General features: G+C 36.9%; 1 protein-coding gene and 1 non-coding gene across 3 annotated transcripts; one reads left to right on the top strand and one right to left on the bottom strand.

The window, feature by feature from the left end:
- The first annotated feature begins 3,331 nt into the window (after positions 1–3,331).
- LOC132616655 (probable serine protease EDA2) lies at positions 3,332–14,054 on the top strand. Of its 2 annotated transcripts, XM_060331208.1 has the most exons (13): positions 3,332–3,593; positions 5,301–5,426; positions 6,639–6,794; positions 7,666–7,848; positions 9,079–9,195; positions 9,729–9,782; positions 9,862–9,933; positions 10,564–10,769; positions 10,900–10,994; positions 11,900–11,974; positions 12,466–12,549; positions 13,763–13,861; positions 13,970–14,054. In XM_060331208.1, exons 1-13 carry the CDS (start codon positions 3,432–3,434, stop codon positions 13,975–13,977), a joined length of 1,437 nt encoding a protein of 478 aa, XP_060187191.1. In that variant the 5' UTR covers positions 3,332–3,431; the 3' UTR covers positions 13,978–14,054. The 2 variants fall into 2 exon arrangements, with proteins under 2 accessions (XP_060187191.1, XP_060187190.1); XM_060331207.1 differs by having other exon boundaries at positions 3,333–3,593; positions 13,763–14,054.
- Positions 14,055–15,321: 1,267 nt separating this feature from the next.
- TRNAE-CUC (transfer RNA glutamic acid (anticodon CUC)) lies at positions 15,322–15,394 on the bottom strand. The gene has a single exon. It is a non-coding gene; the product is annotated as a tRNA-Glu (tRNA).
- Positions 15,395–23,328: the final 7,934 nt, after the last annotated feature.

The raw sequence follows: 23,328 nt of genomic DNA, 5'->3' as shown, positions 1-23,328 counted from the left end.
GCACTTTGTAAGTTGTTCCCCTTCCCGTTTTCTCTTCTTTATTTTCCATCATCCTTAATTTACTTTTAATATCATAGTCCAATTGTTAACAACTCTTAAAGTTCTTGACTTTGTTTCCTTTGATCTTCAATTGAAGTATGCATCCCGTTTAAGTGATGATTCTTAAAATGTGAGGAATTCATCTCATTTGTCAGTTTTCTCATTTTTTACTCTCAACAAAATGACTTAGCACATTTCTTTAGCCAATGATTGTATTCTTTTTTCTCCGCTTCTCCTATTTATTTCTATTTTACTGTAATGAAAATTCATAATTATTACTCAACTTTTCCTTCCTCTTAGTAATATTAATTGAACTTTTCCCTTCCCCTTATAATATGTCACTTATTAGAGGTAAGTGATGTTGCTAAATTGACTATTTATTGTTAGTTTTTAAAAATACTGACGATATTAATTTTTAGTAAGCAACACCCTACATATTGAGAAAAAACACAGGAGTAGTTTTATCTTCTCATTAAGTTTTGTACACATTTGCCTCATTTGCTCCGAAAAACGTTTGAGTGTTTTATGTAAATTCTAATTCATTTATCATTTGTTACAATTATCATTTGAACACTAACAATTCAATGGGATTTGTGTATGTGCTACGTATATGGCAGATTTTTGTCTATAGAATATTATGTTTTGGGTCATTCAAAGTTATTACACTCTTCAATTTTGTCATAAAAAAAATTATGCCTATTATAGCAGAAATGTTGATGCATTAGCTTTGTGCTAGATAGTCGTGGGGTTGTATTTGGTGGAGAAGACTATGTATTTGGTGGAGAAGACGGTAAATGATTATATGGGCTTTCGTTCTATCTTTGTTTAATTAATCCATTCAATCAACCATTATTAGATGTCATTGATATGCTATAGGTGAGTTTTGCTTCCTATATTTCAAAAGTGATATACAACTACTTAAAGGTATGTCAACACATCTCAGAATTTATCATATTCAAGAATAATGCCTTTGTCTAAATAGAAACACACTAAGTTGGATTTTCAACCTGGCCATACAAGTGTCTGCATTTGAATTCTATATCTGCGAATGAGTATAATTAAGCTTAAAGCAGTATCTTTTCTTTGAGATCGGTGACTGAACTAAAAGGGTGATGTAACTTTTCATAGTGGCATGATTATTGCTAGCTAATATTTTTCTTCCTTTTGAACTATGAGTTATGCAAATTCTTGACTTCACAGATATGTTTTAGTATTCTAAATGTTTCAAGAAGATGAGAAATTCTCTATTATGTCTTTGTAACTCATTTTAAAGGGCACGAGCCTTTCGAGGGAAAGACTATTTTGGATGCAAATTGCTTCAAGTAAAATACTGAATATTGCATCTGCGAATCTCTTCCTCTTACAATTTGAGTTCTTATTCGAGTATCAATAGGAGAAGTAAATAGCTTTTGATGCGGAGATAATTGGACAAACGAGAGAAATTAGGACATCCAAATTGTAACAGACTTTTCTCATTTTACCTACTTTTAGTTACTAATCGAGCCTATAGCGTCCTATAATTTAATGAGTTAGCATATTTGGGTTAGAGTATAAGATTGTAGTATACATTATATTAGAATAATGGTTTTGTATTACATCAGGTTCCCTTTTACCTACAAAAGTTGTGAGTCAATTATAAGAACTGTATTAATTATATTATAATTATGGTTTTTTTTCTTGCATTTTCCCTCATATTTGAACTTTCTCATCTCCTATTTAAAATGCTTATATAGTAACTGTCAAATTTAATAGAATGATGTAAATTTTCACACAATTGACAAAATTAAAATTAATTAAATTAAATGAGGTAAATTGAAGGAGTAATAAGGAGGGATGAAAAGGAAATCAAGAAGAAAATATTATAGAAGAAAGTGACAATAGAGAAGAGGGAGCAAAGGGAAATAAGAAAAAATAATTGAGGAGTCAATTCAATTTAATATTTTTTATTTAAAGCGAAAAAGCAATAGATTAACGCAGTTAGTAAAAATTTTCGTCTTTTATATCAAATTAAATTTAACCACAATTTTTTTTTATAAATGCACTTGTATTTTTCATAAAAGAACCGCGCGAATCGCGGACAAAGATACTAATAATATGGAAAATCTGCAAATGGAGATACAAAATAGTAGTAATCCATTATAAAATGAAAACAAAAAAGTTACTTCAATGTGGGACCTGCTTGATGAGGAAGCAGAAATTTCTGCTGCTACAAATCAGGCGCGTGGCATTAAAATGTGAAATGGCCCCTAGACTGTCAGCAAATGGTACAATGCATGTACAGGTGATAAGGCAATATAATACATCACCTTTAAAGTATGTAAACCTTGAATTTTCGGAAATACCCTCGGCACGAAGCAGGCATGTCAAGGACCAGCTGCCTGCCGCCTATGAATAGTAGTAAAAGCAACAATGTATACATATATACATCTAGGACACATTTTACCCTGAGATAATTATAGAAGATTTAAAAAAAAATTGTTGTACTTTATATCGTTCATTAGCTTTCAATTTAAGTTGGAATATCCTCAAAATTTATGATTTTTATGATAATCTATCTTTTATTATTTTTACTTTTAACTTTAAGTTGGAATATTCTCAATTTTTCTAAATTTTACAAGAATCTATTGTTTGTTATTTGTAATTTTCAAACATTAGAGAAGGATCATTGGTAAATTAATAAGTCATTCGCGATTTGCGCGGACATATTTACTAGTTATTAAAAAAGTTATACCTGCGCATAAGACATATCTGAACTCTCATTGTCACTTTAACCTCATTGTCACTTTAAAAAGAAAAAGAAAAAACTATATTAATGTGCACGTAGTTTTAAGAAAAGGGTCAAAAATATCTCTCTACTTTGAGAAAAAAGGCTAAAAATAACCTCCATTATAAATTTGGGTTAAAAATACCTCTCCCGTCATTAAAGTTTTCAAATATATATCTGTCTTAACGGAAATCCCAATAATAACCCGATTTCATTTTTAAACTCGCTCCAGCGACCCAACTAAATAAAAATCCATATGCGACCAATGAGAAGCTGCCACGCAATAAATGAAATTGTTAATTAGGTTTTAAAATGAGTCCGTTAAAAATAGGGATATTTTAAGCCCTAACGGTTAATGTTAGGGGTATTTTAGGTCCCAAAGGTTAACATCTGAGGTATTTTAGACTCTAAAAGTTAATGTTAAGGGTATTTTAGGTCCCAAAAATTAATGTCCGAAATATATTAGGTTCCAAAAAGTGGATGGATCAAATTTACTAGTTAGAAGTATATTTTAGGCCCTTTTCCATTTTATGTATCAGACTTGTCATCCTCAAAATTGGTTTGATATGTAATAAGTATAAGCTACCTCAATTTGTTGCCCCAAAACGACCAGAGTAAACAAAACCAAATGATGAAGTTAACAACCTTAGCACTAGTTGTTGCTTTCTTCTCAAGCTTTCTTACAATCTCAAACGCAATCTCAACCTCTCAGTTTCTTCAACAAAAAAGCAAGTACTTGACAAAAGAAGAACACTGGTTCAATCAAACTCTTGATCACTTTTCCCCTTACGTAATAATAATATTCCTCTTCTTCTTCTTCTTTTTTTTTTTTTTTTGTTCATCTAGACCTATCTTTTTGTTATCTATTTTTGGGGGAAAAAGTTTGTTAAGTATGATTAGCTTATATACACCTTTTATTAATTTGATATAGTGAAAAATTCTTGTGTTGTATTGAAATTTTCTGTCTTAATTATGTGCATATTGAGAATTTTTTTTTTTCTTGGAAAAAGTCATGATATCCATGTTTTAAGTTATAAAAATGTTTGCTTTCGACTAATTTTTTTTTTTTTTTGCTGTAACAACAAGTTATGATTTTGGGTTACGTAATCAGACTCTTGATCTCTGTTCTCCTTACGTATTTTTTTTTTTTTTTTTTTTTTTTTTTGTGTGTGTAAACCCTTTTGTGAAATCTATTTGTATTTTATTTGTTAAGTATGATTAGTTTATATAGAAGGGTTAATTTGATATTTGTATTCCTTGGAAATAAAAGTTTGTTAAGTATGATTAGCTTATATACAACGTTTAATTTGACATCCCTTTTGTAAAGGGAACCCTTTTTGTGAAATGTGTTTGTATTCTTAGGAGAGAGAGAGTTTGTTAAGGATGATTAGCTTATATGTTATAGACAACCTTTTAGAGCCTGTTTGGATGGGCTTATGCTTATAAGCTGCAAGCTAAAAAAAATAAGTTGGTAGTCTAACTTACTTTTTTTTTTGCTTAGTCAAATGTGCCCAATTATTTTTTTGAGTTATTTTAAGCACAAAATGACTTTAAGCTGGCCAGCCAAACACTCAAAAAGGCTGAAAACAGCTTCTAAGCAACTTATAAGCCAATCCAAACGGGCTCTTAGTTAGATATCTGGAAATTTTCTTGTGTTGTATTGAATTTTGTGCATTTTTGAAAGTGGAAAAAGCCATGGTATACCGTTGAAATTGTAGTTTTAAGTGATAAAAATGTTTGTTTTAGACGAATTCTTGCTTTTGCTGTAACAAGAAGCTACGATTTTGTACTGATGTAGGAACTGTAATTTTTTGTATAGATTTTGGACAGGGAACCCTTTTGTTAAATCGATTTGTATTCATAGGAAAGATAGTTTGTTAAGAATGATTAGCTTATATACAACGTTGAATTTGATTTATGGAAATTTTCTTGGGTTATATTGAATTTTGTTTCATAATTGTGTGCATTGCTAGATAGAATCTTTTTTTCTGGATTCAATCAGACTCTTGATCGTCTGTCTTCTTACGTAATATTCCTCTTCCTTTTTTATTTTTTTTCCTTCATCTGGAGCTGTATTGTGTATCGCTTTTGCACAGCGAACCCTTTTATGACATCTGTTTGTAATTTTAGGAAAGAGAGTTTGTTAAGTTGAATTTGAAATATTTTGTTTCATAATTGGGTTCATCATTTTTCTTGGGAAAAGTCGTGAGATATACTGGAAATTGTAGTTTTTAGTAATAAAAATGTGTTCTTTAGATAAATTTTTGTTTTTGCTGTAAGAAGTTATGATTTTGTACTGATTGAGGGACAAACAATGTGGAAAATAAGCGAGAGAGGGAGCCTGGGGCAGGGGATTTTGTACAATGATGTTTTTTTTTTTTTTTCTTTGGGTATTTACTAGATAGTTTAAGATAAAAAGATGGCTAAAGCATAAAGTTGCATTTGTTACAGTAGATCGGTCCATTGTATAGCTATAACTTGCTGCTGCAATTTGTAGGATCATCGTAAATTTGGACAGAGGTACTATGAGTTTCTTGACTATTTCCGGATTCCTGATGGACCGATATTTTTGAAAATTTGTGGAGAAACTGCATGCAGCGGGATACCGAACGATTACCTCAGTGTAAGTTGATAGTCTTTACTTCTGATACTCTACTCTATTCCTAGTGATGGCATTCTTAAAATTCTTGTTTTATCCCTTTATTTTGTTTCTCAGGACCATCAGTTTTTGTCATGTCCCTTCCCCTCTTTTGGTTCAATGTTAGGTTGTGTAGGGAATATAAATTTATAATACAAGGAGTGTAGTAATAATTGGATTATTGGTGCATATGAAATGTTGGTTGGACTTTCGGTTCATAATTTTAATGCTGGATGTAAAATGTGCGTTTGGTTTTTGTTGGGTGTGTCCATAGTTTTAAACTGGAGAAAGATTAGTGCTTGTTTGAGTCATGAGAGACTTAAATCAAAATCACAAGTGGATGTTTTGCTGATAATCCATGTCTCTTTTTTCAAGGAGGCGTTTACTGGCAACCATTCCCATATATTTTGTGCATTTTGCAGTTTGTCTTTCAAAAAAAAAGAAAAAAAAAAAAACAGTCTCATATAATACATCACTTCCTTGTTATTTTAAAGTATATTATGGTCGGATAAAATCTTACTCAGTGAAGGTGTAATAGTAACCCTCTTCACACTTTTTTCTTTTTGTCAAATGAAACTTTTGATAAGGTTTTGAAAATTGAGAACGAAGATTGGCCCTTTCTGAAATCACCACTAAAAAGCTTGTAAGCATCGGTTGGTTATCAAAGTGTTAACCAAATGGTCCATTCAGTTTCTGAAATACTTCTAAAATAATAATCTTTGTGAAACCAAATTCAAGAAGTGCCATTCTACAAGTTTTAAGTTACTGTAAATCTAAAATTATTAGGAATTCTTATTATCTAACACAATCATGTTTTCAGTTTTTGTAATTAAAGTAAGGTGTAGGGGTAAATTTGTCATTTCAGATGCTCATATCTTTATTGCTAATACAAGTATTCGTATTCCGCATCATGTCCCGTGTAAAATACTACAGGATTTCCCACATGAGTGATGTGGAACATGATTTTATTTATATTAGAAACAAAAATGGTAACCGAGCACCCACGTAAGAATGCAGATTTTATACTGAGGTTATTTTGAATCCAAACAACTTCTGGCTGTGACAATGACTTGTCGTGTAGAGCAATGGAAGGCTAAAAGCCTAAAACCATAAGCTGACTTACTTTTACGTTTGGTTTGAGGACTGGACGGTAATTTGTACTCCGCCTGAAACTTCTGAACCTTGCATGTCTAACAGGTTTTAGCGAAGAAGTTTGGAGCTGCTGTCGTTACTCTTGAGCATCGGTATTATGGGAAGAGTTCACCCTTCAAATCCTTAACAACTGGGAATCTGAAATATTTGTCATCAAAACAGGCACTTTTTGACTTGGCAGCTTTCAGGAATTTCTATCAGGTCGGCAACTTAATCCTATTTCCTTTATCTGTGGTAATATTCTTCAATCCGAAGCCTGTGGTAATATTCATCAATCCGAAGCCTGTCACTTCTTACCATCCAGCTCGATAGCTCGTGGGATTACCTCGATAGGGCTGTCAAAATGGTTAAGAAAAAAAGTAACCATCCGATCCATTAGACATGGGTTGGATTACTGACTTTTTAAAAAAGGATCAAATATAGATATTATCCACTAAAAATGGACATCCAGATAGATAATATGGATATCCATTTTATCAATACCCATTTGTCTGGTTTTTTATTTTTCATGAGTTCTTGCTTTGGGAGTCTTAAGCTTATTTTGGCTTTTACCTTGTGTTCTCACCTGATTATCCATCGGTTAACCCATTTTTAATCCGTGTTAAATATGGGCGCGCCGGATACTTTATCCCTTTTTGTTTAACCCGTTTTCGACCCGCCATATCCAACCTGACTGTTTTCCACTTCTAACTACTATCTCTAATCTGATAGCATGATATTATTGGGATAAGCCAACCTCCAAATTTTGCGGCGCCATGGATAACATGCCTTGGGATTATAGAACTTGGCCTAGAACTTACTTAACATCTGAAGACCCATATTTTAGGGGGGTAGTCTGGTTCTTGTTGGTGAATGCATCTTATGTATGTTCAAAATGACAACAAAATAATTTATTTTAGGGGCACGTGAATTGATGAGCCTTTAGTTGGCACCGTAAAGCTAACCACATCGTATCTAGATGCGTACATATAAGTCTATGTTACATCCCTGATTTATTTTCCACTTCCCAACTCCGCTTTTTACCCCTTTGCATGATTAGTTTTCGGTGGATAATATTTCTGATATGTTGCAGGAGTCGTTGAACGTGAAGCTCAACAGATCCAATATTGAAAACCCATGGTTTGTCTTTGGTGTTTCATACTCAGGAGCCCTCAGTGCATGGTTCCGCTTGAAGTTTCCTCACCTAACTTGTGGAAGCCTTGCAAGCTCTGCAGTAGTTCAAGCAGTTTACAGCTTTTCAGAGTTTGACAAACAGGTAAAATTGTGCTTCTGTGATTGTTTATATTTATGGATGTTTTCTTCTTATTAGGATCAGGTGGTTATACAACGGAAAGCTTTTTGGATGTTCTTTATTATATTTCTATCTTTCTTAGGTGGTCTTTTGGATTGTAAAACATTTTGTTTTTGGTCCAGCCCTTTCCCGGATCCCGTGCATAGCGGGAGCTGGGTGCACCGGGCTGCCCTTCTTTTTGTCTTATTCTGTTTTTGGACGGGGGACTTGGTTTCCTTATATGGTCTCGGGCAATTCTCACTAAATGAGCAAGCTAGCTTTTGGGGTTGAGTTAGGCCCAAGGTTCATTTCTTTACGTGGTTATCAGAGCCAAGCCCTCAGCCGAGCCTCAAACCCCATTCCAATACTTTGCTACCCGAGCCCATATTATGTTATCAACGCTCCAGTTGGCAGGCCTGGGTGTGTCTGGGGGGGGGGGGGGGGCGGTGGGGGTGTCCAAAACTACCTCATTGGTTGTGGATGGGTGATTTGGCTCTTTATGTGGTATTGGAGAATCATCACCTCGTGCTTTTGGGGTTGAGTTAGGCCCAAGGTCGATTTTGTGCTTATGGTTATGTTTTGTTTTCCAGAAAGAATTACTTTAGTTTGTAGTAATTGTTTTGTTTTCCGGACAAACAGGCTTACTAGAATATTCCTTAAAAAATTAATGATACTAATATAAGGGAGAGAAATAAAATAAACGGGGGGGGGGGGGGGGGGGGGGGAACCACAAGCTGTCCTCAATCACCAAAGGAGGAAGACGATCATTGAGAATAAAGCCCTCTAATTCCTATACAAGTCTGAAAGTGACAGGCTATATAATAAGGTTATGTACTTTATAACACGTATAGCCTATATTCCTCCTTAATACCAAAATATTTTCGATAATTGCTTATTCCAAAAGAGCACTTTCGCTATTGTCAGTATTAAAATTACGTAAATCATTCAAAAGCCTTCAAATTTCAGGCGGAACTTTAATGCTCCTGATGGAAGGAGCCTACAAGAAATGTCTAAACATTAGGCTGGATAAGCTAGAAAAGGAAAGACTTTCAAGAGAATATGTCCCAAAAGAAAGCTTACAAGAGAATAGACCCAAACACCATGAAATTGAGACACTGTGACTTTAGAATGTTTGCTTTTGTGGCTCTGTTTTGGATTTTTCGGACACAATTTCTTAAGGATCAGTAAATTTGACTCCTGATCGTCCTACTATAGGTTGGTGAATCTGCTGGTCCAGAATGTAAAGCAGTGTTGCAAGAAATTACCCAACTAGTAGAATCAAGACTTGCATCAAATCGCAAAGACCTTAAAGCGTTGTTTGAGGCTGATGAGGTATCAAACTTCTAACTTTTTGTTTGTGTTTTCCATGTTGGTTGTGGTTTTTTCTATGATTTCTTTACTTTCTTCTAGAAGAGTTCTCTGATATCGTATTCTCGATCACCTAAAGCAGCATATGGGTGATGATATCTTTGTTAACCCTGGAAACTAATTATCACACTGCATTGCTCTTTTCATTATATTCCTTGTGTTTTTGTATCTTAATTTGATTAGACATGAAGAAGAATATAAAGAGAACTTTTGAATCTTGCGTCTTGCACCAGATGTGTGTAAGAAATAAAACAAATTACTCTTTGAATCATATGGAGTTAAATATGTCATGTGAACCGCTATAATAGATAGTCCTTTTATTTTTGTCGTCGAAAGAAACAATTTTGTTCAACCAAATATTTTTATGCTTTCAAGGTATGATCTAATTGGTGACCCAGTAATAAACATGTTACATCATGTTCTCAATTAAGGAGAGGATACATAGTTATTTTGCTCTATTTTATTAGTCTAACAGACGAACTTCTGTTTTCTTGCAGCTGAGAAATGATGGAGACTTCCTGTACTTTGTGGCAGATGCTGCAGTTACAGCAGTATGTATGAAACACTCATACGATATTCTCTATTGAATGAGTTCGTACATTTCCTAATTGAAAGTTTTCGACGTTTTAGATTCAATATGGAAGTCCAGACAGACTATGCATCCCGCTACTTGAAGCAAAGAAGTCTGGGAAAGATTTAGTGGTATGGTTTTGTTTGTTGCAACCCCCCGACCCGACCCCGACTGATTATTTTTCTCCAAAAGCTGACTTGACCATTATTTTGACCATTATTTAAAGTGAAATCAGGACTGATTAATCTACTAACTAGGGAAAGGTAAAATAAGATTCAATATTCAAACTTTCTGCATTCCAGGGTTAAATTTAAAAGTTGTTTAGGTAGTTGTGGTAAACATTATCAAATTTCACTTGTCTAAAGTGAAACAGCGCATTCATTTTGGTAGAAAGGAGAACCTTTGTTCATAATTTTACACAAGCTGATCTTGTATACAATACAAAGACAAAAATAGAACTTGCACTGGCATTGTAACTCAGCTTTTGGAGATACTGGCTTGAACAAACAAAATAAAATTCATAGACATATTTCTTTAGGAAGCCTGTCAGAAATATTCATGAAGAGAATTCTTCAGCAAGGAACAGAAGTTTTGTTTAGATACCCATATTTATACGATATGCTTTTGTATTTTCTTAGAACCAGTAGTTAAACAAAAGAACACTTGATTAGGTTCTGACAGTGTATATTTCCTATATTGGAGACAGCATAAGTAGATATTCACATGGATGTTTGAGTGTTTGTTGTATTTCTTATCTGCAGAATGCATATGCCACCTATGTGAAGGAGTACTATGTTAAGACTTTTGGGGTCAGCGTCAAAACATACGATCAGGAAAATCTGAAAAGCACTGCTGTAAATGGTGATACTTCTGACCGCTTGTGGTGGTTCCAGGTCTGCACAGAAGTTGCATATTTTCAGGTTGCACCCTCGAATGATAGTATTCGCTCTTCTAAAGTTGATACCAGGCACGTATCTTACTCTTGAACGTCTCTATCCAATATTTCTTTGCTTTGTTCACTAAGCCATTTCCACTTGTTTAGTCCAGTGTGACCCTCTGGTGAGCTGACTTCATAATTCAATAATTGATCCGTGCAGATACCATTTGGACCTGTGCCGGAATGTCTTTGGAGCCGGTATCTATCCTGATGTTGATGCAACTAACTTGTACTATGGAGGCACCAAAATTGCTGGTAATCAGTCGCTAGTTATTTCTAGCGGTCTCATTTCTGCCTTTTTTTCCCCTCCTGATTTGATATATATGTTAATTGGATATGCTTGAGTTATTTAAAAGAAAAAGAAGGAAGAATCAGCTGTCCACTCGGGTGCATCTTATATTCATTACCCTTGTTGTTTTATGTAAATCAGTCGTGCTTTGCTGTAAACATTAGATAGCTAAACCAACGGTCCTAACATTCACAGCAAACCCTGATCATTTTACAAAGTGATGACATGACATTACTATGGGCTTAAGTTTATTACTTGTCTTATTGGTTAAAGAAAAGCAAATAACCACCTCAACCCAACTTTTTTTTGGGGGGGGGGGGGGGGGGGGGGGCGTAAATACTTGATATATTAATGGTTGTGTTCTAGAGTATGGTCAGTCTCTTTAACCATTTAAAGGAAGGTGTATGTTTTATCTTTGAAAATATTAAAACATTGTTTTTTGGGGTTGATTACTCTCAGATTGGACTCAATATCTAATTGGACGCAATGTCTGGCATTTGGGATTTTCCCTCATACGAGTAACACCTAGTTCTTAGGGTCCCTATAACCTCTCATTCTATCCTATGTTGTTTATGTCCTCTAGGCTCTAAACTTGATCTGCATGTGCTGGTGGGTTTCGTGATTGTAGAACAGTATTATCCTGTTTCAATCAAAGAATAGAACATTTCTTTGACCTGTCTTTGTTTCCATAGGTATTTTGTCACGCCATTTTCCCTTTGGCTTAGACTTTTTCTTAAAAGAAAAACAATGTCGGAGAGGGTGTGAGCTCTAGTTGGATGAACAGTCATTTAGTTCTTCATTTAATCTTTTCTTCAATGTGGAATATTTATGGAATTACAAACTTCATTATGTTAAAAATTTATTTTGGCAGGGTCAAAGATTATCTTCACAAATGGATCACAGGACCCCTGGCGACATGCATCCAAACAGACTTCTTCCCTAGAGAGTAAGTTTTAGGCTGCTCTAATAGTGAAACTAGATGGCAGTGTATTGTACCATGACAGATGCTCAGCCTTTATTAATGCTTGTTTTAATTCCTTTAAAGTAAAATGGACCATGCACCTTTCAATAAATAAATAAACATGTAAGGAGTAAAGGTTTGGAAAGTAAAATGAAACACAGTCCAGTTTTAAAAATTAAGGTTTGGAAGCTGTTACCCTTATTGAAAATTCATCTGCTAATGTGATTCATAACTTCATACTTATTACTATGAACTCGTCTGCAACAATTGATAATTCATTTATCTGCCTCTTGATTTTAGTATCAACGGGGCTGGCTTATGTATAATGACTGTGTCATATGATTCTCTCAGAAACAAAATGGCTTATGCTAAAAGTACTTCTGAAAGTGACAATTTTGTTGAGGCTAGACCACTCACTTTAAATTGTTGTACTGCAAGTATTTTTCTTGTTTCTGAGACCTGTTTTCAACTTTCAGTGCCTTCATACATAATCTCTTGCCATAACTGTGGCCATGGAACTGACATGCGGGGCTGCCCCCAATCTCCCTTAGTCCCTGAAGGTATGCATGTATCCGATCTCGATGTTAACCGTGTAGAATTTACTGGTTTGGCATATCCACTAGTATGATGGACATGAATATTCTTACAGCAATTATTGTTCTTATTTTCTTTAAACTCTAATTATGTTCTCAACTGTGACTCTGAACTACTGCATACATAGGTAGCACTTTCAATACAATGAGAAATGAATTGTGAATTTCAATGGAAGAAATGTAAAATCCTATCACGTAAGATTATCCTAAGCGGATGACAAGAGAAGGAAATTTTTAGTGTGGTTAATCTTAGAAGGAGCAAGCAGATTTTGTGTAACGAGTGTGGGGAAGATGCAAGCCGTATTTAAGTGCAATCGTGAATTTCTTCACAGCTTTGACCATGTCTTTTTGTTATTTGACATATAATTGGGTGTTATTAGAGATGGTGTCAGAGTAATTGCAATGTAGAGGCTAAAGGGAATTGGAAAGGTTTCAAAAAAAGCAGTGTGGAAAGTGACTTTGTTATCTTTTTGGCAATTTGGGAGGAATAGGAGAATGTTTTAGGCATTGAAAGGGGTTTGAGGAACACAAAAAGATCGCTCTTGTTGCATCATACCATACTAAAAGATATTTAGTATAAATAACTGGTAGAGGTTTGCTTGTAAAATGTGATTAGTTCAGATACCCGTATTGTAAATTTTGATCCGTATTTGCTCATTAGTAAAGCATTTTGACTCTTTAAAAAAACTCAAATGATCAAAATTCCAATTTTTATGTTTTTTCATAAGTTTGTAATTTGTTTGATCATATCAGCACTGTACAAGAAGAGTTTTTACTGATCCTGAGGGTTCTAATTTCTGCAACTTTCTTAGTTAGTGATGGCAGAATATCCACACTTTTGTAAGACTGTACTTGAACAATCTCACAACAATAGCTGGATAGTGTTAGTTTGCTAACCAAATAAAATTAGTCAAAGTTAGCATCAAATGGGACAATTGTCTGAATATAGCCTCCAGTCTCCACACATTATAAGAACATCAATCTGATTAGCTGTGGTATCATATTGTCATTCCAATATTAGAAAGCTTCTTTGCACATCATTTCACAAAGTTTACCAGCAATGTCCAGCATGGCTTTGTGTATTAATCTTCAACTTGTCTTAGACATGATGCTTTGTGAAGTTCCTCCTTATGAAACAATGAACCGTGACACATTTCATGACAATACTTTGATATCACAGGTGACGCCAAAAACTGCAGTTCCCCTGATGCAGTTCGGAAAGTAAGGGAAAAGATTGTTGAACATATAGATTTGTGGCTGTCCCAGTGCCAGGTTTCAGGTAGGAGTTCAATGTGAAAAAATCATCTCAGCATTGTACTACACACATAGAAGTACTACTTTATGTCCTTTTAACTAACCACTAAATAATGTATCTCGTCGTGGGCAGATGTATAGTTGCTCATCCATGAACGATGTCATCGTGTATCTCGTGTACTGTGACTTACTAATAAATAATGTATAATTATTCTCGAGTTTCCTTTCTTAAAAGCTCTTGCATCATGTAATGTTGCGTTAGCAGAACTATGGCTCGCAGTTTGACCATGATTGTTGTTCACATGGCATCATAGAAGTTTGTTCTTGTACAAAACTGTCTCGTTTGACATATATAAGCAGGATCTTTGTCAGGTTGCTTGTATATAAGTTTACTGGGAAATTTTTGTAAAATGGCTTGTTTTGAAATGGTAAATATAGCCCTTTTATTATCCAAAGGCAAGCATTGATTTAGAATATCCAACTTTTCACCTATTTGGCTATTTGGAATGTCTGAGTTCTTTCTTTTCTCAAACTCCATACCCCTAAAATAATTGTAGAGTCGGGGGTGGCCCCAAAGCGGAATTGACTGGTGCTTTGAAATAAGTTCTTTTAACATGTATGATCTATATGCTAAAGTTGAAATCAAGTTTTGCCTAGGAAAAAGGAAATGAATGGCAACTATATACAGGCTTGGTCTTATAACTTAGTGATTTTTCGAGTGGCGATAAATCTGAGTTAGCTTCTCTGAATTTGCTGTGATAATTATCAGTACTGGTGTACTGTAGAACTGAGATTACAACAACACATCCAGTGTAATTCCGCAAGGGGGATCGGGGGAGGGTATAGAGTACGCAGACCTTACCCCTACCTTGGAAGGTAGGGAAGCCAAAAGATCCTCGGCTCAAGAAAAAGTAGGACAAAAGGTCAGATAAGAATCGACGAAAGTAAAGGAGCCATGGCACAATACTATAAATAAGCATTATGAAGAAAAGTAACAGTAACAAACTAATATGATAAACGACTAATCTTCTACCCTAATTCGTGTCCTCCACAACCTCCTATTTCTTGAATTGACGAACATCTTTGTATCTCTACAATAGCAGTAGTCAGTCCAGTTTTTAATCCAAATTTTGTACGTCGTTCCATCTCTTAACATTTAACCAAACGACCCCTACATGTTATAAGGACAAACCATTCTTGAGGAATTATAAACTACTATTATGCAGTCGGCCTTGGCTACATCACAAGTTTCATCGTGAACATGTGTGAAGTTTGATTCAGATGACAGTAGGCGCATGCATATACTAAGGGGTCGTTTGGTTCATGGGATATCAAGGATAAATTTATACCCACCCTGTTCATGGGATATCGAGGATAAATTTATACCCACCCCGTCATTTTATCTCAATTAGTCCGAGAATTATAATCCAGGACTATAATCTGACACCTAAAGACCTATGGCTTGAAACGGGGAAAAAGTAAATTTTCCGTTGCCGGGACTTCAACCCGGGTCTCTCGGGTGAGAGCCGAGTATCCTAACCAACTAGACTACAACGGATATGTGTAAACGTTCCCCAAACATCAAATAACTATTAGACCTTTAGCATGCAATTGCAGAATCGAAATTTTAGCCTACCTGCCAGATCATAAATGTTCTGCAAATATATGGATTTTCCACTCTACTGATATCGAGAAAAAAACTACTTACACGAAAATCACAAGTTGTTACTTCAAAAGATATTGAAGAAAAGTGAAAAGAGAAGATGAGACATAAAACATTACTTGCAAGTTTATGTATTTTTCACGATTCACGACTACATACATCATTTCTTCCCATGCTCGTATATAATTAACCTTTTCCCACACATTCCCATATGCATATACTAACAACAAAGGCATTTTTGTTCCAAAAGTGAAATGGAGGACAAAGTTATTTTATTTCAAATTGTTCAAAGGTATATATTTTTTGGCCCATTTTCCTATAATATATGATGTATAAGTTTGTAACTTATGCATATCAAGAGTAGGCGTATGCTTATGGGAATGTGTGTTAAAAAAGGTTAATTACATACAGCATGGGAAGAAATGTTCACCCACATGAGCTTGCAATTAAAGTTTCTATTTCATCCTCTCTTTTCACTTTTCTTCAATTTCGTTAGGACCCCCTCCATCTCAATAAGTGTCTTATTTTTTCTTTTTAGACTGTCCTAAAAAGAGTATCGCTTTCTATATTTAGTAAGTTTTCTAATTTTAACATTCTGCATGGCAAGCTTAGGGCCAGAAGATTTAAAAGACTACAAAATTTAGAAGTTTCTCTTTATTTCTTAAACTTCATGTCCTGACAAACTAAAATAGTTAAATTGGGACGGAGAGAGTAACTATTTATGATTTTTCCAAGAGTAGTTTTTTTTTTTTTTTCTCGATCTCAGTAGAGTGGAAGATCTATATATGCTGTGCATTTTTTATCTGGTACTTATATTCAGTAGGCTAAAATTTCGATTATGCTCATTTATCATAGCATGACTACTTTGGCATGAATCCATTGTAGTCTAGACGGAATTCTTTTTTTTATTCTTCCCCATTTCAAGCCAAAGGTTCTCTTTTTTTTTTTGTTGAGTCAGAATATTACCCCATGGATATTCAGAAAAGCCACAAAAAAAAAATGCTAATGTTCTTCCTTTTTGTGGAGAAACAAATTCATTAGTGGTTTACGTACCCACAATCACAAAAAGCAACTTTTTCCCTTTTTAAAATCGTGATGTGATAGCATAAAGTTATAAAAGGGTAAAACTCTTTGTACAAACAGATCATTTATTATAAGATGATTGCATATAAATGTCTATAATAAACTATACCTGTTAGTGTATAAGTATTATAACATAAATCCTAAAAATTAATTAAAAATATCACTATTGGTAATATATACAAGCCATGCATCCAACTTCACCGAATCGCTTTTATTAAGAAACATTTTACTCTCAATGTTGAATTTCTCGATGCAAATTCAAATTTATGCGGCCTTAATAAGGATATCAAAATTGTATGGAGCCAAAAAAATGTTCTTTTCTTTGGGAGTTACGCATTATATAATAGTTTACACCGAGGCCCTGAAGAAGGTATGCCAATTATCAGCTGATTAATTGCAATATACGGCACATACAATTTGAATCACGTCATCTTAAATTATGCCATCATATCACTGTAATTTTTGTTACACAAATAGTCGGTTGGATTCAGTGTTTACCTTTCCTAGCTGGTATACATACATTATACATATATTATACATGAATATCTATAAATTATATCCGTCGACTGTTTCAAATTTGCACTGTTGGATAGACGGTCATTTAAGTTAGTTCTTCTTATAAAAGAGTGCCATTAAAAACATAACCGGAATGTTGAAATTAAAAACTTACTAAATATATAATATTAAAAAAGACATTCTTTTTAAAACAGAATAAATAGTAAAATAAGATTCATAAATTGAAATAAAGGAACTAATATTATAACCTTGAGTCTTAGAGGTAGTTTGGTACGCGGACTAAATTATTTCGGGATTATAGTCCTGAGACTAATTTATCCCATCTGGGAGGTAGGATAAAATAATCCCAAGTTTGATGATATAAAGTGAGATATTTAGGATTACGTTTGAAATTAATTTTATACTATGTTTGGTGGAAGGCATATATACCTTCTACCAAATAGAATATAAAGTTAATCTCAAACTTAATCGTGAGGTATCCCACCTTATCCCGCGTAGCTATAGCTGCGTATCCACATTGGTTACTTGTTTGTTTCTTCAACAAGGAATTGATGTATCTATAAGCTAATGAAACTGACATCCCTTAGAATAACTAAAAAGGAAGTTTCATAAAATGATGGAACAATTGAAATTTCATAAGTCTTGTCAACAGAAGATTTTTAGGTACGTACAATCAAGATCATGGCAATAGTACATCATTGCGTAGAGGGGAAACCTAAACAAAAATTGGAAAGATAAAACAAGTTCACTACTCTACCTACCAATTGGAGTCCCAGAAATAGCTGCTGGAAAATGTTGTTTTAAAGTTGGGCAAAGTCGAAATCATAGTTACCGAATTTTGCTTCTCTCTATTATACCTCTCATCGATTTCCTCAAGTACATATTAAATTAATGATACTTGTAATACTTAGATTCTAAAAAACTAGATCACAATTCATATTGCAATATAACAACCATATTTCAACCATTTAAGAAAATAGATTCTGGAAAAGAGTATATATATCAATTAATTAAAGGTTGAATGTGTTTAGCTGAAGATCACGAGGGAAATAATTCAACATAACTCTTTGTACCTGGAATATAAGCAAATAATCATGCGATCTTTTTTGTATTTTATTTTCATATTACTTACATGTAAAATAAAGATCTCTTTAAAAAACTGATATAAAACTAAAAAAAAAATGTAATGCGTTATAAAACCAATTGACTCAAAAGCAAAAAGACCAAATTAAAGAATTCTCAATATTTTAGGTATTAAAAGTTCTAAATCGGGGTCATTTAATTGATGGGATGAGATATAAGTCGGATATCTCATAGCTATCCTACCTTCTACTGTAAATGAAGGAATAAAACATTGAGTGTTGTAGAACGAAGGGGTAAGGCTAATTAACTGCTATCAAAGAAAAGGCTAACGGCTCAACGGGGTTAACTAGGGTGTTATTTGCACGCTGGTAGGATAACTTTTGAGGCTTTTTAGTGACTAATCAAAGAAACGCCTCTATCACTTTCTAGGCTCAACCAAACTTCATTTCGCTTTGTGCACACACAGGGCAAGTTCTAGATGTCAATACCAAACATGGATTCAAAAACGAAACCTTACTCACACATGGCACATAATCAACGCAAGAAGGATCCGATTGTCCCTCAAAACAATCAAACACAATGGAAATCAACAATGCCAAGTGGATCATACGAGTCAACACAAAAACCATTTTCAAGTGTTTCCAAGAAAAGTAATACAAGTTCACGACATGCTTTCATAAAACATTTAAAGATCGCTCATATGCCAAGACTTTACCTATCCCGTGCACCTAGCATTTGAATGTACCTAGCATACGGACTGATTTTCCCTCAAGCAGGTTGTCATCCACCCGTCATCAGGAACAGCCCTTCCTATGACTAAAAAAAAAATCTACCTACGCCCGGTTCAAAGTCCCCCCCTCGGGAAAGAACCGAGGCCATAAGAAAACCAAAGGGGGTGGATGATGAATGCCTACTAATGAGGGGCTTAAGAAGTTAACAAAGACAAATAAAGAAAATAAAATCTTTTTGAATTTTTCCAACTTTTTTCGTTTTTTTTTTTCGACACTAAGATGCAAAATTAAAAAAAAAATCCTATAAAAAAAATCCTACGGCATTCTAGTCATCATCCGCAACCTCAAAACATAGTGTTACAAACCAGGGACGTATTTCCCCACCCCACACTTAAAGGTATGCACTGCCCTCAATGCATGTAAATTTGAAAACAAATAAAGCACAAGCGAGGTAAGAAATACTCCCTGGGGCCCACTAGGGCCTAGTCGTCCTCATCAAGGAAGTCCTCATCATCGGCCGCACCCTCATCTGGCTCGGCGTCCTCTTCATCCTCATTGTCGTCGCCTTGCATCAGCGACTCTGCCTCCTCCTCCTCTTCCAATGCGGTCATTACTCGATCAGCCGAGTTCTCGTCCTCGTCCGCGGGTAACTGAGATAGCTCTCCCACCAACGCCCGAGAATGTGGAGTGTATGGGTTATCAATAAAGACCCTGGTGAGATCAACATTAAAGTGCTCACTTGCAACCATCATCCCCGAGTACAGCTGAGCTAGTACGGTTGACTAGGCAGACCTCTCCTCCGCCGGGGTCAAGTGATGTCCAGATACGCTTGCTAGGGCCATGACATTGGAGATATCAAGAGGTTCATTGGGCGCCTCAAGTACTCTATCAGTAGAGTACGCTAACTCACCGTCGAGCCGCATTAGGTAGGAAGTGAGAGTGTTCCCATAACTTAGCCTTTTCGACTTCCCAGCCCGCACTCGGCGGATTTCCTGTAGCATCCAATACCCTATGTTTACCGGCTGCCCTGTCATCAGGAAGTACACAATGCACACTCTCTCCCGTTGTACCTCCGAGAAGTGATCAAGTGGCATTATTCTCGCACTTAGGAGGCGCAGCCACACTCGGGCCTCTCTACAAAAGTTTCTCATGCTCATACTTCGGTGTTTCCGCATAGGTCCTGAATATCGGGCCCATTGAGCTTTTGAGTTGGCTCCACACAGCATTTCCCGGATAGCCCGATAATCCGGCCTTTTGATGAACTCTAGTAAGGGCTCGACAGGCACATCCGGGACTCTGATTGCCCCGCACAAGGTTGATGCCGTTAATGGCACCCAATTTTGCCGAAAGTGCACAGACTCTCGAGGCAGACGGGTTGGTATGCTAGCATAAAGTTCCATGACCAAATTGATGTTCACAGGCCCCGGTTGTTCGAATACAGATATCCATCCCATGGCAACTATACGGTCGTGGATATCCCGAAAATTCCTCTTCAAAGGGGCTCGACTGATTGCCCGCTCATGGTAGTACCCTTTCGAGGTGTCAAACCCCGCATACCACTCTGCTCTTTCCCCCGAGAGACGGGGGTTGGTTGTCCTTTTAGTTGTTGGAGTAATAACAACTGCGGGATGCTTGCCTTTACCGGATGTTTGCCCCTTTTTCTCTTTGGGCGGGTTTTGTGCTCGCCCTCGTTTTGTACCTTAGGAGGAGGAGGCGACAGCTTTGCCCTTGGATTTGCCGTGAACCATTTTGCCTGCAAAACAACGCATTACCAAACGAGAGGTTTAGGTTAGTCATGACGGGGTCGTGAAACAACCCCACACTTACTTCAAACTATATTGCGAAAAGAAAAATCAAAAGAAGTTAACTACTCCTACAAGACCTAGCAAACAAAAACAAAAACAAAATACGCGATTGTCATGTTGCTTAGGACGAAACAGGAATCACTATTTTCCAATCCTCCTTTACAATTCGAATTTGATGGTGAGATGACTATCACAAGGGTTCTTAGGCTCGGTTAATGTTCCATTGCTACTCAAGACTTCATAATTTCACAAAAACTTGGTTCAGGACTTCTATCGAACACCTTGTGGGCGTAACATCGTCCCTTAACTTTGAGTAACAATAGGGGGTTGGAGAAACCTCCTTTATGCAATGGGAGTCACATTCTATCCACATTCACACCTATTACACAAGCAATACCAATCCCCGCCCACAATTCGCCCATACCCATATCCCTACTTTACACATACCAACACAATGACAAGGAGAGAGAAAATAGAGAAGATGACACTTACCTTGTGGTGTTGATGTGGGATGGATTACAACTTGAAGTTGTTGGTGTGAGAGAGGGAATGGGGGGGGGTGGATATTTTTTTTCGGATTAGAGAGAATGGGAAGAGTTGGGGATTGTTGTGTAATGAAAGTGAGGAGAGGGGGCCGTGTATACCCTATATTACGGAAAAGAAATTTACAAACCGGGTCGACCCGCGCTATCAGTCCGCATGGCGGGTCGATCGCTCGAAGCTGCAGAACTCCACGCGATTTGCCCGCATCGCGGGTCGATCGCGCAAATCACTGGGCATTTCTGAGTTTGTGATGCGCGATTTGACCGCATCGCGGGTCTATTGCGCGAATCACTGGGCACTTTGTCTGTTTTCTTCGTTTCCGCTCAATTCCTGCAACATGAACAAACGTGACTTATATCGTACATGTGACGATCAGCTCAATTGGTAAGAGGCGATTCCCTTTGGGGAATGTAAAGGAGCCAGAGGTTCCGCGTTCGACCCCCCGTAGCGCTGCAGCGTGATGAGGGTTGGGGCGAAGGCCTTGGGCGGACGGGCTGTACCCTGGCATAGACAATACCTTGAGTAGTGGGACCCAAAGAGGATCGTCACAAAAAAGGCGCCTTTTTTATGACGACCCCCTTTGGGGACCCACTACTCAAGGTATTGTCTATGCCAGGGTACTGCTAGTCCGCACAGGGGCTTGCCCCATTATCCCTCTTCACGTTGCAGCGCTACGGGGTATCGAACCCGGAACCTCTGGCTCCTTTACATTCCCCAAAGGGAATCGCCTCTTACCAATTGAGCTGATTTTTTTTGTGACGATCCCCTTTGGGTCCCACTACTCAAGGTATTGTCTATGCCAGGGTACAGCCCGTCCACCCAAGGCCTTCGCCTCGTCCCTCTTCACGCTGCAGCGCTACGGGGGGTCGAACGCGGAACCTCTAGCTCCTTTACATTCCCCAAAGGGAATCGCCTCTTACCAATTGAGCTGCAGCTCAATTGGTAAGAGGCGATTCCCTTTGGGGAATGTAAAGGAGCCAGAGGTTCCGGGTTCGATACCCCGTAGCGCTGCAGCGTGAAGAGGGATAATGGGGCAAGCCCCTGTGCGGACTGGCTGTACCCTGGCATAGACAATACCTTGAGTAGTGGGACCCAAAGGGGATCGTCACAGTACAAATTGTTGGGTTGCCTCCCATCAAGCGCCTTAGTTAGGGTCGTGGCACGACACTTTTTTTTTTTTTTACACACGGGTTGCCTCCCGAGTAGCGCCTGATTTAACGTCGCGGCACGACGCAGGCTCTCCTCAAGCCTCTTCTAGATCGATGGTGGTCTTGGCGCGGTCAGTGGCCTCCCCGTAGTAATGTTTCACTCTCTGTCCGTTCACCAAGAATGTCTCATCTGAGTGGGGTCTTTTGAGCTCGACAGCACCATGTGCAGTCACGCGAACTACCTCGAATGGTCCGAACCATTTGCTCTTCAGCTTTCCACCGAAAATCTTCAGCCTGCAGTTATACAGCAATATTAACTGCCCCGGCTCAAAGTCACGAGATTGGATGCGCCTATCATGAATTCTTTTGGTGCGCTCCTTATACATTTTCGCGTTTTCATAAGCATGATAGCGAAATTCCTCCAACTCGTGCAGCTGCAACAGTCTCTTCTCTCCAGCTTGAACCATGTCGAGATTCAGCTTCTTGATCGCCCAATATGCTCTATGCTCAAGCTCGACTGGTAGATGACATGCCTTTCCAAAAACGAGTTTATAAGGGGATGTACCAATCGGAGTTTTGTAAGCTGTTTTGTATGCCCACAGAGCATCATCAAGCTTCAATGACCAATCTTTTCTACTTACACTCACAGTCTTCTCCAAAATCCTCTTGATTTCCCTGTTCGATACCTCCACTTGACCACTCGTCTGAGGGTGATAAGCAGTCGCTATCTTATGTTTCACCCCATAATTGAGCAGCAATTTATCAAAGAGCCGATTGCAGAAGTGCGTACCTTGATCACTGATGATGGCCCGCGGGGTCCCAAACCTCGTAAAAATGTTCTTTTTCAGAAATCGCGCCACCACACTAGCATCATTGGTGGGAAGTGCAATGGCCTCCACCCACTTCGAAACATAGTCTAC

Source organism: Lycium barbarum, chromosome 11 (genome assembly GCF_019175385.1).
Source record: "Lycium barbarum isolate Lr01 chromosome 11, ASM1917538v2, whole genome shotgun sequence".
NCBI lineage: Eukaryota > Viridiplantae > Streptophyta > Magnoliopsida > Solanales > Solanaceae > Lycium > Lycium barbarum.
Note: the sequence above shows the minus strand (reverse complement) of the source record. Positions and strands in the feature narration are given on the sequence as shown.